The sequence below is a fragment of the Lepisma saccharinum genome, chromosome 11, assembly GCF_977018435.1.
Source record: "Lepisma saccharinum chromosome 11, izLepSacc3.1, whole genome shotgun sequence".
Classification (NCBI taxonomy): Eukaryota; Metazoa; Arthropoda; class Insecta; order Zygentoma; family Lepismatidae; genus Lepisma; species Lepisma saccharinum.
Window position 1 is genome coordinate 31,454,241 of NC_139239.1, and position 16,347 is coordinate 31,470,587.

At 35.6% G+C, this 16,347-nt stretch overlaps 2 protein-coding genes across 6 annotated transcripts in view; one reads left to right on the forward strand and one right to left on the reverse strand.

The window, feature by feature from the left end:
* Nucleotides 1-16,347, forward strand: part of LOC145994696 (band 4.1-like protein 4) — a 335,899-nt gene that overhangs the window by 309,264 nt on the left and 10,288 nt on the right. For all 5 annotated transcript variants that reach the window (XM_083130862.1, XM_083130865.1, XM_083130863.1 and 2 more), the window contains exons 16-19: nucleotides 617-817; nucleotides 3,665-3,877; nucleotides 7,408-7,683; nucleotides 13,684-13,992. In XM_083130862.1, coding sequence (XP_082986988.1) covers nucleotides 617-817; nucleotides 3,665-3,877; nucleotides 7,408-7,683; nucleotides 13,684-13,992 — 999 coding nt within the window. The remainder of the gene's footprint in view (nucleotides 1-616; nucleotides 818-3,664; nucleotides 3,878-7,407; nucleotides 7,684-13,683; nucleotides 13,993-16,347) is intronic.
* LOC145994698 (cilia- and flagella-associated protein 161-like) overlaps nucleotides 14,017-16,347 on the reverse strand; it is a 130,593-nt gene continuing 128,262 nt past the window's right edge. Inside the window, exon 8 of the mRNA XM_083130867.1 lies at nucleotides 14,017-14,376. The gene's annotated coding sequence lies outside the window, so the exon portion shown is untranslated. The remainder of the gene's footprint in view (nucleotides 14,377-16,347) is intronic.

Consider the following 16,347-nt stretch of genomic DNA (forward strand, 5'->3'; position numbering starts at 1 on the left):
AAGGGAGGGGTTACCTACACTTTTTTTTATTAATTACCCTCATTTTACCATATTTTCCTGCCTTTGACGTTCCTTTTTTAGGAATACTGGGCAAACCCCATCAACACATTCCTTGGGAATGCCACTAGTCCAGTACCAATTCGTCTCTCTGTGCATAAAGTGGACTTAAAAACAACACTACCGACAAATAAATGAAGCAATTATAAAGTTAAATAAGTTTTCTATGATTCCAATACAAAATAAATTAGGTCCTTTAATCTTTGTAATTTTGAATTGCATTCAATAATGAGAATTTGAAGCAGTGCATACTACATTTATATGTAATGAACTTGTAAAAGTGAATAAGTATTTAATTTTTCAGAAAATGATTGTTATTATTTTGTAATAGACAGTTAGTTTGCTATTATTATTTTCAATTTTTGTATTTCATATCCAATCTCTTAATTGTGACAATGCATATACATAAATAAACAAGATTTGATTTACATAAAATTTACTGCAGCAGACTACTTGTAATTAATTTTAATAAGGTTGGGAAGTATCTTAAGTTCATGTTTTACATTCATGAAATGTGGTTCTGAAATAGATGTAAAAAAAAAAACGTATGTATTTACAGGCATGGAAGCAATTATGAACTTGTGGATTCTCAAGCACAGTGGAAGGAAGTGCAGAGAAAGCAAGCAGAAGGGCAGCCTGGCATCCAACAAGCAACAGTTGTCAGAGACCTCGGAAACAGGAAGTCAGGTTACATGAACAGCGGTATGGAAACAGAATCAGAAGCATCATATCATCATAAGAAAAAGCATAAAAAGCACAGGTAAGATGTTTTCCTTCTAACTACTATGACTAGCAATACGGAAACGTTCTAAAAATGTTTGATAAATATTTTGAACATTAAAAATAATTAAGAAATGCTACAATGTCTCAAGAATTCCCAGTGCACATTGCTCAGAGCCAAGAAGGGATGTAGAGGTAGGTCCCCACACATTCTCGATCTCGGACATTTTCTGATGTGATGCACCGGCGACTCGAAGGACAGAGCCGCCACGCCATGGCACTACCCTCAGAAGTAACTTATACCTCACCAAAGTATTGTTAAATTAATACATTTATAATTTACATACAAGGAGATTCGAATCTTGCGATCGGTCAAACTGACAACCGACCCAACCTCCACGTGGCATTGCCAGCTGTTTCGTACCCTCGCGAGGCAACAGTCTGAGCCATCCAAGAGCTGGCCTAACCAAGTTGGCACATGTTCAGAGGGTTGAAGAAGGCTCAGCGGTGAACAAGGTGGGGGGAGGGGAAGGGGGTAGCCATAAGACACCAGCCGAGCCCATTTTTGCTTGGCACGATGAGGGACATAGCTGCCACCTTTAGAAATAAATTGCTAAATATGACTGATTTGTAAGACCAGTTGGGAAGTAGTATTTATCCAAGTTAAATGAACATTTAGCTATAAGATAGATGCATCCGAAGGGCCATCCAGACTTTTATATTTTTCATAATGTAAAAAATCCTATGGTGATGCGAGTTTCCTTTGACATTTCTTTTACATAGTGTGCATTGGGGGAGGAGAAGGTGAGAGGATTTGTTTTTCCCTTCCTCCTGTAATTGTGTTTTTAGGGAAGTGTCCTCTAATGTATAAAATATAGGTCAGTGAGTGAAGATTATTCAGATTAGTGCATTGTTACTTATTACATACACTGTTTTCCACGTTACCAAACGAGGATAAATTAAAAGTTAAACATCGTGGCCAGTGGTGCAACCACAAGGAGGAGGTGGGATAGGGTGGACATTGCTGAGGTTTTTTTTTCTTTCGATTTCTTGATCAAGTTAGCCACTGATGTGATACTCCGGCCACCTTTACCCCCAGCTAGAGAATGGACTTGGAAATTCTATTTTTACCTTTTCTGTCGAAACAGTGTCACATGAACCGCTGAACCAATCGGTTTTGTCGAGCTGTCGGTGTGACGCATTGCCAAATTTTTCATTTTGAGTCATTTTCGAAACAGGTGGCACCCTTAACAAGGCCAAGCACAGCGGTGCCTAATGGTTGCCGCAGCACAGCAAGCGAATGGGTCTCAGATTCCCTGCCTATCCCTGAAATGTGAGCGAAAGGGGTATGGTGACAGGAAGAGGTGTCGTGTATGACTGGACAAAAATCAGACGTGTAGCAACAGGTAGCAACACTGCTTTTCTCTCCTTGAACTGGAGGCGGAAAATCTGGGTTTCCTCAAGTCCATTCTTTAGCTGGGCGAATTTTAGGTACCATTTTTTTTTTAGTCTGCATGAACCCCAGAGCCTCATTTATACAGGGACAAAGCCAGAAAAGTTCCTGCCTTAGATCACACACACTGGAAATCAAACTCCTGCATGGCAGTCAGACACCCTACTGACTAAACCTCATGATTCTATCTTAAGAATTACACAATCTTAACCCTTGAACAAAAATAAAATACATGCATAATTATAGTCTTATATTGTAATTGGGTTATTTCAAAGTATGTCATTTGCAGTGTTGGGAAGTAACAAGTAATGCAGCTACAAGTAACAGTTACTATTTTGAGTAATGGAAACTGTAATGGAATCGACGGTTACTTTGCCTTTACATTTTCAAATGTTAGGAAATTTTCTTACCTCAAAATTTGCTACATATTGAATCAAATGTTCTCCTGAAGATATTTTCATTGGATTTTTGATAGGACATATAACAACCTTACATGTTGAGTGCCTATTAACACTGAAAGGGAAAGTGATTCCCATATTGTCAGTTTACAAGAACTCCACATTACAAAGTGGCTTATATCATTTCATTATCACCACTTTTTCTTCTCGCAATGGATCTTGAACCCCCACCTGAGTGCTCCTTCAAAATTATTATGGCCCCTTTTCAAATCCAAATTTGACAAGTATGTGAGAAATGCAACCATAGAAAGTTACTTTGCAGTCATGGATATTTTACAGAAAATTGTTTCCATTGTGCATAAAATGTCTGAACTTTCGAGGTAATGTTGGTGGCAGATTTGATGAGCTGAATTTTTGAATGAATATTGAACATAGAACTTCTATTTTACCAAAAGTTTGTTTGTCGCAGTGTGTTAGTCCACTTTATGCTCAGGTAGGTTAATCTGGACAGGACCTATATTTTAAAGTTGGTTTCAAATCACTGTGCCTCAGCAGGGGATGAAACCTGGTATCCCTTATATCCAGACCAAGGATCTCTGGAACTGGGGGAAGGGCAAAGTAGACTTGAGGTCAATCAGAAAAAAATCCAGGAGCTATTCATCCCTGCAATTTTTTAGTAAATATCTTCTGATATTTCAAAATATTGTGAACTCATGTGGTGAAGTGAGGCAGTTCAACTTTGGTTTGGAGCAACACAACTTCCTAGCATTCTTTCAGACACCAGTCTCAATGGATGCATAGCATTCAAAACATTATGCAGAGGCATGTGGTAGGAGAGTCCAGGAGGTAGGCCCTGGCCCCCAAGGGCTGTTGCAGCACAGGCTGTTATTATTGTTATTGACCATAATAGCACCAAATGCCATTGCATATATTATTTCGAACTAAAAAATGAGTCTGTTGTTGTACTGAAGTTATTTATTTCTTATTCGCCATAAACATGTGCATCCTTCTTTAGCTTCTTATTACATGTTAACAGGTCAAGATCAAGATCCCCTTCAGAAAGCAAAACCCGGCTTCCAGACGAACTGAAGAAACACCTAGAGTTTGATTTAATAGAGACAGAAGGAATGACTGAAGATCAACTGAGACAAATTCCTTACAAAGTTGTGGAAACAGCTACAAAAGCTCCGAAGATCAAATTTTCACCAAGTACCAAAAGAAGACAAAGATCTCCTAGAAGATCTAAAAGGTAAAATTTGTAATGCATGTACATTGGATTTTTTAATTGTATTGATATTTTTATCTTGATATTGCTGATAAAACTAGTGATGGACTTTTCTTGTTGTGTTAATACTCTTATAATTTGAAATATCATAGCATGTTTACTTATGGCTATTAAGCAATTTGGTAAAAAAGTGGAACATGTATAGTGCATAAATAAATGTATCAATTGTGTGTAAGGATTTAGATTAGATTCCTAATAAATCAAAAATTATAGCAAAATATTGTAATATTAAACGTTTATGCAAAGTTAATGCTAATGACTTGTAATAATCATACTTTCTAATGAATGCTATGTAAAAATAATAATGTTTTTTTCTCAGTTTAAAACTGTGACTTATTCTTGTTCCCACTGTGACATTTTTAAACACAAGGAATGCATTATAATATAATGTTTTAAAAGAAAGTTCACTGCAAATGAATATTATAATCTTGAAGAAATGTTTCAGGTGAGCTACAATTTTTCACAATTTGACAATGTAGGTAGCACGCTATTTTTAATTTTACAGTATATTCTTCATTGTATTTACTTCAGGACATCTTCTGCTGTCATACTTGCTTCAGTACTGCATGATCATAATTGTTAAATTGTTGCCCTTTTTTGTATTCTTATGAGGAGAAACAATGAAGTGAATAATTTGTCTTCTTCATGCATAATTTTTGAAATAGTAAACAACTGTTCAGTTATATTATATCAATTCATTAAATAGAAAAATTAGGTGAAATCTTGAACAGGTGTGGTACCGTAAATAGTTGAAGTTCCCCATTAAAGTTAAAATTCATTGCGCTGTGCCATGATGGTACATAGAGATGTGGAGATCTTGGCTATTTTTGGATATGATGTGATCCACACAATGTTCCAGCTGCCTTTACCCCAGGCACATGAACCTGGGTGAACATAAGAGCTGCTTTATGCAGGGACAAGGTAAAAAGAATTCCGACCTTACATCATCCATCCTGGGAATTGAACCTGAGACTCCTACATGGCAATCAAATGCCCTGTACACTATTTATCTTAGTATGCACAAGGCTAACATTGTCTGAAAACACAACATGACTTTGAATTTTACAAGTTAGTAAGGACACGGTTTTTTTCGTCTCTCTTGCAATATGAAGTCAGTTTTTATGCGGCATGTTTGAGTTTAAGTCCATTTTATGTATAGATAGGGTAATCAGAATTGGGCCTTCAGTTTAAAGTAGGATCCGAACCACTGTGTTTTGACCAGGTATCGAACATGGGACCCCTTGATTACAAAGCAACAATGTTACCACTATGCCATTGGAGAGGTTTATAGGGTATGTAATGGGTAACCTCCCCTTCAATGTCAACCTCGATAATAGAAGCTCTGTTCCACACAGTACACCCATGAAATTGCATTCTTTCAGGACAATGAGTTTAGTTTTTTAGTATATGTATGTATATTTTAATTATAATTAAAAAATGGAGTTATTAATATAGTTATCCACCAGACACATATCTAGAAATATGTTTCGGGGGGGGGGGGTCCAAACCAAGTGTGGCAGGAATAATAATTATAATAATAATAATAATAATAATAATATTTAAATTAAAATAATTATATTAAATCAAATTAATACTAATTACATTACATAAATTAATATTATATTATTATTACACGAATACATAAAAAGACTGTATAAATATAGATATAACAGCACATATTCATTGCGTAACTTACCTGTAGTTATGATCAGAATAATTTACATAAAAACAAGTGCCCTGGCAATGAATTAATGTCAAATAGATGAATAATTGAATATTTATCGAATAACAAAAATGATGTTACATGTAGTTGGAGACAAGTAAGTTTCTGATTAATATCTTATGCATATTATTTTGAGTAGTAGTGTACATAAATCTTATTTGTAATGTCATGAAATTAATAACCATTGATTATGCAACAAATGCTGATATTTACATTACTTTATTTTAGTACTTGGTAAGTCATTGGACCCCTGAATCCCCCTAAATACATCCTTCGTGTCCTTCAAAGCCATATGATCCCAATATAATCCTTGTCTTACAATAAGTTCAGAGGAAATTATATAAACGGGTAAACGAATAAATTTTTCATTATTTAATTTTAATACTTGATAAATCTTTTGGGGGGGGAGTCCGGACCCCCCCCCCCTAAATACGTCCTTGTTGTCCACAGTTAAAACTTGTTGTTATGAAAAGAAAATACTAACAAGTAAGAATGTCTGGACAAAACTACTGATCGTGACTGGTGTTGATATGCAATGATGAAGAACCAATCAAAGAATGTTACCCTTCCTTTAATGACTCTTCAATTACAATTCAGGATGGATTGAGTGAAATATTCAAGTGTTTAATTTCTTCAATCCTTCTCTTTATCAAGCTTAGGAACTTCCTTAATTTGAATTAGGAACATATTGTTGTCTTCCCTGAATTCAGTTCACATATTTTTTGTCCACAATATTTTTGTACTAAATGCAGTGCTTGAAGCAGAGGGATATTTTGTCCCCCAGATAGAAAAATTACACAAAGCATCTCCCCAGTTAAATTATTGGAGCATCCCTCCAGCTAGCCCCAAGGCTCATCCTCATAACATTTTCTACTTCGGACACTGTCAAGAAAGATGGTGCAAAATATTATGTTAACACTTACTATATTTATTAACTTGTGCAACATACAAGTTTCAGTATAAATAATGCTTGATAAAAACCTAATTCTAAAGTTTAAAGTTTCTTTTACAATAACAAAGAAAATTTAATTCATAAAAACCCTTGGCTAAAAAGGTGCTGTACATTTTGTTGCTTAAATTCTTAAGAATTCTGTTAGTTTTGCCATATGAGAATTTGAAACAAAATGAGGTATCTTTTCACATTTACAAAAACTGTTTATATTAAAACTCAAATTCGTTCATATGGTAACATATAATCAGAAGAAGTATATAATGTTTCATTACTTCACATTTTCATTTTACTGTTTATTGCTAACTTCACACTCAATTTTTTAAAAAGGACATAAAACACAATACCTGGGAATAATTGATGAGATGACTGGTCCTAAAGATTAGAAGTATTCCAGAACTTTCAAATCTTTCTAGAACTCTCTGGGCCTTAACTGGAGAGAATCTCTCCACTTACACGGAAGTTTTGCAAATCTTCTCTTTCACATGGGAAGCATAAAGTTATGATTACCACTAGAAGCACTTGCAAAGAATATAATATATGTTTTTGCAGTAAGTTTTCCAATCATGTACTGAAGGCTTGCCGAGTTAATATACTTATTTCTACATACCTTTTCATGCTGTCTCATTGTTACACAAGTGTGAATTTAGGTGGTTAAATTTTGAATGTTTCTTTTTTTTTGATTAAGTAAAACTGCAATACTTCAATATGAAAACTTTTTATTTAATAAAATTCCATTACATAATTTCAACATTTTCCTTTGGGTTTTAATCATCTTATGATAAGATAATTTGAATCTTTGATAATTTTATATCATTTCAGTTCCACTCAGGACGAGAGGCACCAGCTTCCCAACAGTGGAGATAGTCCCCCACCACCCTATTCTCCACCGAATGGGGGTGTAGGCACAACTGAAATTCCAGGAACTCAGTCGAATTCCTCGGTCAATTTCACGCCTACCACAATCATGGCTGCCGGCAGCACTTTACCATCTTATTCTTCACCTTCCACCACCGTTGCAGATTTTGTGAAGAACTCTTCGGCTCCATCCGTGAATCATAGCCCGGCAGGAACCGTGAGAAGTAACCATATGCCAAGGTATAATAACAACCAGCCTGGATTTTTTATTTGAAATGTTATTCCACCGTCAGAATGATCGTTTTTGTTATACCTGCCACTGCTGTTGTTGTAGTTAAATGTTTTGTAGAGGCACTTGTTTTGATTTGTCTGTAAATGCTGTTGCAACCTTTAGATATTACTGCATGATCAAATATAACTTTTGTGTTGAAACATCCCACCATTTCTTAATAACAAGTTTCTTTGAGGTAGCAGAATGTTTGATTGTATTTAAGAAGTTAATGTACGCTCTCCAATGCATGAATTGTGTTTTAAATGCTGTACCTCTCTGTCATTTTCAACTTCCCAGTTTATTTTTCTGTAACATTATGTAATATCATTCTTGCACTATTTTGTCACTTTCTTTCCAATGTGGTTTGTTTATAGTTGATTCTAGTAGTGGGTAATAGTAACAATCAGGTTGTTCCTGTGCGATAATTTTCAAAATAGTTGATTAATATTATCACTTATAATAAAGTCCTCTTTGATCTCAAATTGTATGTACAGAATGGTATTATTTGTAGCAATGTACATATGTGCTAGAAAACAAAATTTCCAATAAAAAAAATTTGAAGTCAATACATGGTTGATTATTAGTATTTGGGCATATAACAATTTCTGTATCTTTTATTCAAACTAACACCTGGATTCCTTGTTTATGTAATCATTACTTTGTTTTTGCTTTACATAAAAGAAGCATGAGTTTCGTCATTTATACCAGTGAATCCATGAAAATGATTAACCACTTCCATAGAAGGTGTGGTTTATGTACTTTCTGTATTCTTTAAGTAGCAATACTAGCAAATACTACATGTAAATGTTTCTAAGTTGAGAAGGTTTTGATTTCTAGTCCCTCCCAAATACACACACGTAAGGAAACTGAAAACTAAACTCCATACCGATTGCCAGGTTCTGCCAAGCAATATTGGGTGATGCATGGTTTGCACATGGACTCTTTTCTGACTTTTGAAACTGGAGCCTGCTGCTGCTGCTTTTCAAGTACCAGTAGCTCCCCAGTTGTCCCCATGAGGCTGGGTTGGTGGGAGGACAAACCTAGACCACATGCACTAAAGGCGAGAACCCTTACCATTTGCTATGTAGGAGCCCCACATAAAGAAACTTATAATTAATACGATTACTTGTTCACTGCTTCAACTTAACAGCCAACGAGAATACAAAATTTTCAAACTCTGAACATTGTAAGCAAAATTCCCTTTCATAGGTGCCAACTTTATGGGGAGGATGGGGAGCACTAAGGCATTTTCTGCCCAACAAAATTTGGCACTACTGTTCTTTTTTATATTAAAGTTGCTATAATGTAACAATTATTCGGAATGTATTAAAAGATTTTGACTCATTTCCTCTCAGAAATAAAATATGAAGTTAAAAGGAGAGTATGTCAACAATTCCTGAAAACATTATCTTCTCAGATTGGAAACAACTTATATTGTAGTATTATTCTTACAGTAGAATATTTCAAGCAGTATAAATGTGTATTGATTTGATAGAATTTAGTTGCGAGTAGAATATTTGTTATAATAGAGTAGTGCTTGTGGCATATCTGTTATGCATCGAAGTTTATTGAACAACAAAAACTGGATGAATGTAGAGCAGAAAAATTAATATTTGAAAGTTTCATTCTCTTACTCACAGAATGTTCTACATTTTTCTAATCTATTGTCCAGTGTATCAGATTTTTTTAAATACTCTTTTGATAAATTTGTTTATATTGACTTACCTGGAATTCAAACCTAGATATAATATTAAGTGCAGATACCAAGGAAGTATAATACAGGTTTATTTACAGTGATTTTAAAGTACACATAACTTATAATGTGAAGCCCCTTTTACATTATTTGGGTTGACTATACTCACTGAAAAGTCTCTATTTTGAGGGGAATTCTGGAAAAGATTAATTAATTTTCAAGAGCTATCATCATTCTCATATTAAATGGAGAAAGTTTGAGAGTAAATTCAGACCTACCTACTTTGTGGAATATCTGTGCATAGTTTGCTTACATGTCCTAAAAAAGGTCATGTGCTTAATTTCCTTGTATTTTAATAATGTTTAAACCTATAAATATTAGGATAGTCACATTTACAGGATACAATGATCTCTTAAGGATCAACTGAATTGAAGTACTTGTCTTATTTCACTCTGCATCTTTTTTAGCATCATAATTCATTCGATATTTTTAGTAAATCTGTGCATACATTTATAACTTTGAGTATTTAAGTACTTTTACTACACATTTAGTGTAATTTTCTCCCTTGAAACTCCAATTGTAATTTGTTATTAAGTCTTTTGTTGGTGTATTTTGAGTACATACTTAATTTCCCTTTATAATTAAAAAAAAATGAGAATGCATATATTGAAAACTGATTTGACCATATTAATCAACCGCAGATATCCTTCTTTTTAGTACTTGCAACAACCTACAGATACAAATTCAGCCCGAATGCTTCACGAGTATTATAGAGCTTTCAAAATATACAAACTATTTTTACCCAAAAATAAATTTCAAATTGCTGTTTTTTGTAACAGTGAAAACCAGTGCTATTGTATTGGTATGATGTGACTATTTAAAAGTAGTTTTCTTTTGAGTCATTTTCGAAGATATGTGTTTACTAGGGAGAGAAACATTTCGACACAAGTTATTGTGTATAATTCATGCAGCATAACTATATTTACCCTCTCCCCCAAAATAGCATAAATTTCCTTTGTATTTTTATTATTTAATGTATTTCTTCTGCCACTTTTGACAAATTGCAATGATGAGGATGAGTGGTGATAGATGAAACTAAAGGGACACTCGCAAAGCACAGTCATGCTCAGGTCAGAATTCGAGCCCAAGACCTTAGGGGGAACATCAAAAGTCGACCACTTAATGTGCTCAGTCACCGAGGTGACACGAACACATTTATGTATCTCAATTTATTTATTTATTTTGTGTGTTGTTCATGAACTCTCGAGGTTATTCATGATGACGAACTTGACTGATGCTGATAATATAGATCATGAAACAAGTGCCTTACCCAGGATACAAAACCTAACACCCTGCCTAAATTTTTTTGGCATCATACTGTACTAGGCTCAACAGGTGTACTAACTTGGAGGAAGTGAGTTTGGTATTAATAACAAACACTCGGAACACCTTTCATGCCAGCCTTTGTAGCAGAGGGGTTAGCACAGTATGCTATGATGCCAGGTGTCCTCTTTTCGAATCCCAGTCTGGTCGTGGATGTCCTTTCATCAATTTTATCATATCCTCAGCTTTGTAATTAGCCAAAAGTGGCAGAAAAGTGAGGTAAAATAAATCAAAATCAATCAATCAAGTTACCTTCCACCATTGAAACAATTACAAGACTGTAGTTGCGAGTTCCTTAAGAGCTTCCATATTCTTAACATCATAGTAGGACACTATACTACATTCTCAAAGTATGCATACAATAAGTACAGGTAAAAATATTTGATTACTCAAAATTTTAGAAGCAACTGTATATTTTGTAAGAAATGTGCATGTTATATATTATATAAAAATTGACTGTAGATGAGAGTTCATTATTCCTTACGTACTTTACTTGTTGTAAACTCAAAGGACAGAGACTCAGGTTGATTTGTATTGAAAAAGTTAACACAGTGGAACCTGATTAAACATTGTTCAGGGGTGTGTTGCTAAAAAATATATAATGTCTGGTCATATAGAATATAAATTTAGAATTTTTTTATTTTTTTTTTCAATAGAATTTTCAAACGTACTGTTTTTCATAAACATCTTATTGCATAATTATAGCTCAAATGGGAAGGAAACAGAAATTATGAAATATTGCACTATAGTCAGCACTGAGAAAAAGTATGGTGTCCATGCTGGCAGTTGCCCAGTTTCACCACCACTTTGCTTCTCAGCACAGACGATGTGGCATTTTTATTAAACTTTCCATCTGTGAAGTAGGTATATAATTACAATGCGAGGGTTCCAAATGTCAGATTTAAAATACAATGTAAAGTATATCTGCATTTCATTATTTTTCTCTTATGTAATGTGTATTGTTGTGTATTTTAAACTCCTTTTTCTTGGAAAGATATTGTAATGTATTTGAGATGCTTAAATACTTATTGCAGTCTTTATGTTGAAGGTGAGTGACTTTACTATATTCTTAACGAATCAAATCTATTTCTGACAAGGCAACAAGAACACTGGTAAAAACAATTTCAATCTTTTTTTTGGAATCCTGCAACAATTAGCAAGTATGATATTTGATTAACTTCTTTCATATACAGTGTGTCCGTAAAGTCATGGTGCACTTTTGACCGGTCACAGGAAAGCAACAAAGCAAGATAGAAATGTGTAATCTTCACCAAATAAAAGGAAAACTCTCCAAGTTTCCGTACTATGATGCGCAAGTGTGTGCGCACACAGGTGATGACGCAACACCACGAACTGCGCAGCAGCGGATCAGCCCTCGCCCACGCCAGTCGAGATGTGGACGGTACAGAGGCAAGTCCAGTGTGTTCTGTGGCTTGCGAAGTTCGAATCCGTGAGCAAAGTGCAACGTAAATATCGTCGCGTGTACAACGAAGCGCTTCTGTACAGTCCACATCTAGACTGGCGTGGGCGAGGGCAGATCCGCTGCTGCGCAGTTCGTGGTGTTGCGTCATCACCTGTGTGCGCACACGCTTGCGCATCATAGTACGGAAACTTGGAGAGTTTTCCTTTTATTTGGTGAAGATTTCACATTTCTATCTTGTTTAGTTGCTTTCCTGTGACCGGTCAAAAGTGCACCATGACTTTACGGACACACTGTATTTAATGTCAGTTTCTTTAGGCATCGCGTGAACAGTTAGTTATAAATGAAAATAATATCATCCTTCATATTTAAAAATCTTTCCCATTCTGATAAGAAAGCTGTTGTGTGTCCAGCATCAACTGAGGACAGATATAGGAGAGAGGGAGTTAAAAAGAAAATACATACTTTGACCTGGTTATATTTCCATGTTGGAAGGTTAGAAGTTTTAGCTTAAAACTCTAGGACTTGCCTTTCTTAACCTTTTTTTTTTTATTCATTCCTATCCTCCAAATTTCCAAGAAAATTCCAGTTGGCAGGGGGAGATGATTTCTGTAACTTCTTTTGAAGCATCTGTATATTACGTAAATTGTATATATATTAAGTCGAAAGTTTCAAAGCAGAAGGGGAAATTTTCCCTCATCTCAACTTAAATGCCACCCTGCCTATCTCTTATAATTAAAAGTGAGAGTAATTTTGTATAATTATTTTGATCGTGGTGATTTATATACATAGAAGAGGAGGCAGGTTCTCTAATGGCATCTGCTGTAAAGAGTCTCCATTTTTTTTCTCTGAAAGTCTCAGAAGTTCAGTTTCATAAAATGTGAATTATCTCCAAAGACGACAACGTTTTACATGTTTGATTAATATAGATAAACGCACATTTTACATTTGAATTTCTTGCAAATTTATCTACCAAATAATATAATAATGTAGACACTCACTTCAACTTGTGTGTATAAATTGGATGTTGTTCACTTTGAAATGTTCAATTATATATCTTGAAAAATTTAAAAATGTTGGTAATGTAAAAATATAATACAAATTCATATTTTGGAGTAATGTTAAGTAATGTTCACCTAATTAAGGTTTTTTTAAATAAAAGCTAAACTAAAGTTTGATTTCCTTCTTGAACTATTTATAAACTTAATTTGATAAACATGTCTATTTACATCACACTGTTGATGTGGATAATATCTATTATCACAAACAGGAAAATGAGAACTGAACTTCTTGATATGAGAGAGAGAACCATTATTTGTGATAATTGGATTAAATTAATTGAAGAAATCAAATTTGGGGAAAAACGAACGTGCTTTCCTCTTGAAACAATACAAATTAAGTGTTAATTCCACCAAAGTTGGCCTGTTGTTTATGCAAATGACTAATTGGAATCATGCTTTGTAAATATTTCAGGGCACCTTTAGCAACCGTGATGGAATATCCTGCAATAGCAAATACAGACTCGAACAGTTTGCATCATCAAAACAGCTCGGGACTTCCCCACACCACTGCCAGCTCCAACTTCATATCAGGAATGATTCTAAGCAGCAGCTCTCTGTATAATTCAGGAAAACTGATAGGGAACGGAAACATTCCAAACGGACACATAGCTCCACCGACATCTGCTCCCAATTACCCCTCCCAGCCTGGACTGACCATCAGCCATGAACATTCAGATTCCGGGCTAGGAGCAGAGTCCCAGGATTATTCATGCGGTGGAAGGTAAGAAATTAAAGGAACACCACAAAATACATAAAACTTTATTTCCAAAAATAAATTAACACATGATTTGTTCAAATGGTTACATACATACAGTTTATATTTCAAGTGCTTACATTTTTTCAAGTTATGGTGAAGGTAAATTGATTTTTACATTAAAATCATTTTTGTAAAATTGCATAGTGACTCAAAACCAATGTTTTTGTATTACTTAATATGTGTGCAATTTCTGAAAAATGTTTATTTGTATAACAAAACTTTCACATGTAGAATATATTAGTGCACTTTATAACAATAAAAATGTATGCATCCATGATTCTTCTACAAGTACTAAGAAATGTACTGTGTCAGGTTTGGACTGGTCTTCTAATGCCCCACTGTTTGTTTCTGCAATGAAATCCAACAAAAGAAATTTACTGTTATGATTGTAATGACCAACTGTTGTTACAGCATTATGTTTAATGATAACAGAAGTGATTGAATATAATTTTTATAAAAAAAATTAATGTATTGAAAAATGTAATGGTTATAGCATGTGAATTAGAAGAATTTCCTCTGAAATCCCACAGTGGTGTAGTCTGTAGGGTATTTGACTGCTATGCAGGAGACCCAGGTTTGATTCCTGTGGTGGGTGATCTAAGGTTGGAGTTTCTCTGGCCTTGTCCCCACATAAATCAGACTCACCAAGACTGAAATCAATGGGTACCTGGTGGGTAAAGGGGTGGCTGGAGCATGGTGCTGATCACATCACCTCCAGAATGGCAGAAATTGGGAAATTGTGGGGCCCTACCCTTACACCTCCTAAATTTGATGTTTGTTTGTTGGTTGGTTGTTGAGGTGATCCAGGAAAGTCTGTAGTGCTTCTTCACTGTGCAGCCAGATGACAAAGGTGTCATTAACGTATCTGTAAAATGCAGCCTTTTTTTTTTTTGTGGAGCTGAACAAAGTGCCTCATGTTCGAAGTTCTCCATGAAGAAATTGGCTACCGCAGGCAAGAGAGGGGATCCCATTGCCACTCCGTCTATCTGTTCGTAGTAGCTGAAGCAGGCTGAAGTCAGGGTATGCTTGAATGAAGTGTTGCTCTAACAGTTTTAAGGAATCTTGAAGTGGCACTCTGGTGAAGAGCGATACTACGTTGAAGCTGACTAGAAGGTTGCCAGGAGAAATTCTGATGCTATGCAGGGTCTTGATGAAGTTTAATTAGTTTTTGACATGGTTTTCGCACTTGCCTGTCAGAGGTTAGGGTTGTGCTGTTAGGAATTTGGCGAGTATCATATCGTAGGTATTGTCAGTGCCATTGGATGCTCTACCTACAGACTCATCACATTCCTAACTATGCAACTTCAACCTCTGTTGGGCAAGTGCCAAAATCATGCCAAAAACTCATCAGACTTCATCAAGACCCTGCATAGCATCAGAATTTCTCCTGGCAACCTTCTAGTCAGCTTTGACATAGTATCACTCTTCACCAGAGTGCCACTTCAAGATTCCTTAACACTGTTACAGCAACACTTCGTACCAGACATCATCAGCCTCTTCACGCATACCCTGACTTCAAACTACTTCAGTTAGAAGGACAGGCACCACGAACAGACTGATGGAGTGGCAATGGGATCTCCACTCTTGCTGCAATAGCCAATTTCTTCATGGAGAACTTCGAAAATGAAGCACTTTGTTCAGCTCCACAAAATAAAAGGCTGCATTTTACAGGTACATTAATTACACCTTTATCATCTGGCTGCACAGTGAAGCAGCACTACAGACTTTCCTGGATCACCTCAACAACCAACACCCGAACATCAAATTCACAATGAGACAGAGACCAAATGCAGCCTTCAATTCCTGGACATCCTCATCACACGCAAACCAGACGAAACCTTAGGACATAGAGTATGCAGGAAACCACCTCGCACACAATTATACAACAACGTCAGGAGCTTTCACCATCCAACACAGTGGTCAACCATAATCTCGACATTGTTTCACAGGGGCCATCTCCATCAGCAACACAGGACACTTTCAAGATGAAATAATACACCTGCGCACAGCTTTTAGACAGAATGGATACACTGAAGGTATCATCAACACGACACTAAAGTGAGTAATGCACAACAAGAACAACCAACAAACAAGCCTGGACCTCCCAACAACCAAGAGGAGAAGAAGATAGCCATCATCCCATAGACTGGAGACCTCTCTGCAGTCATCAGCCGCATTTTTTTAATGCACAACATTAAGATGTCAAAAGCAAACTTCGAAATCCTAAAGACAACCTAGGACAGAAGACACCTAGGGTTTACTGTATCATCTGTTCCTATGGTAAAAGGCTATATTAGACAAACAGGGAGAACAATTGAA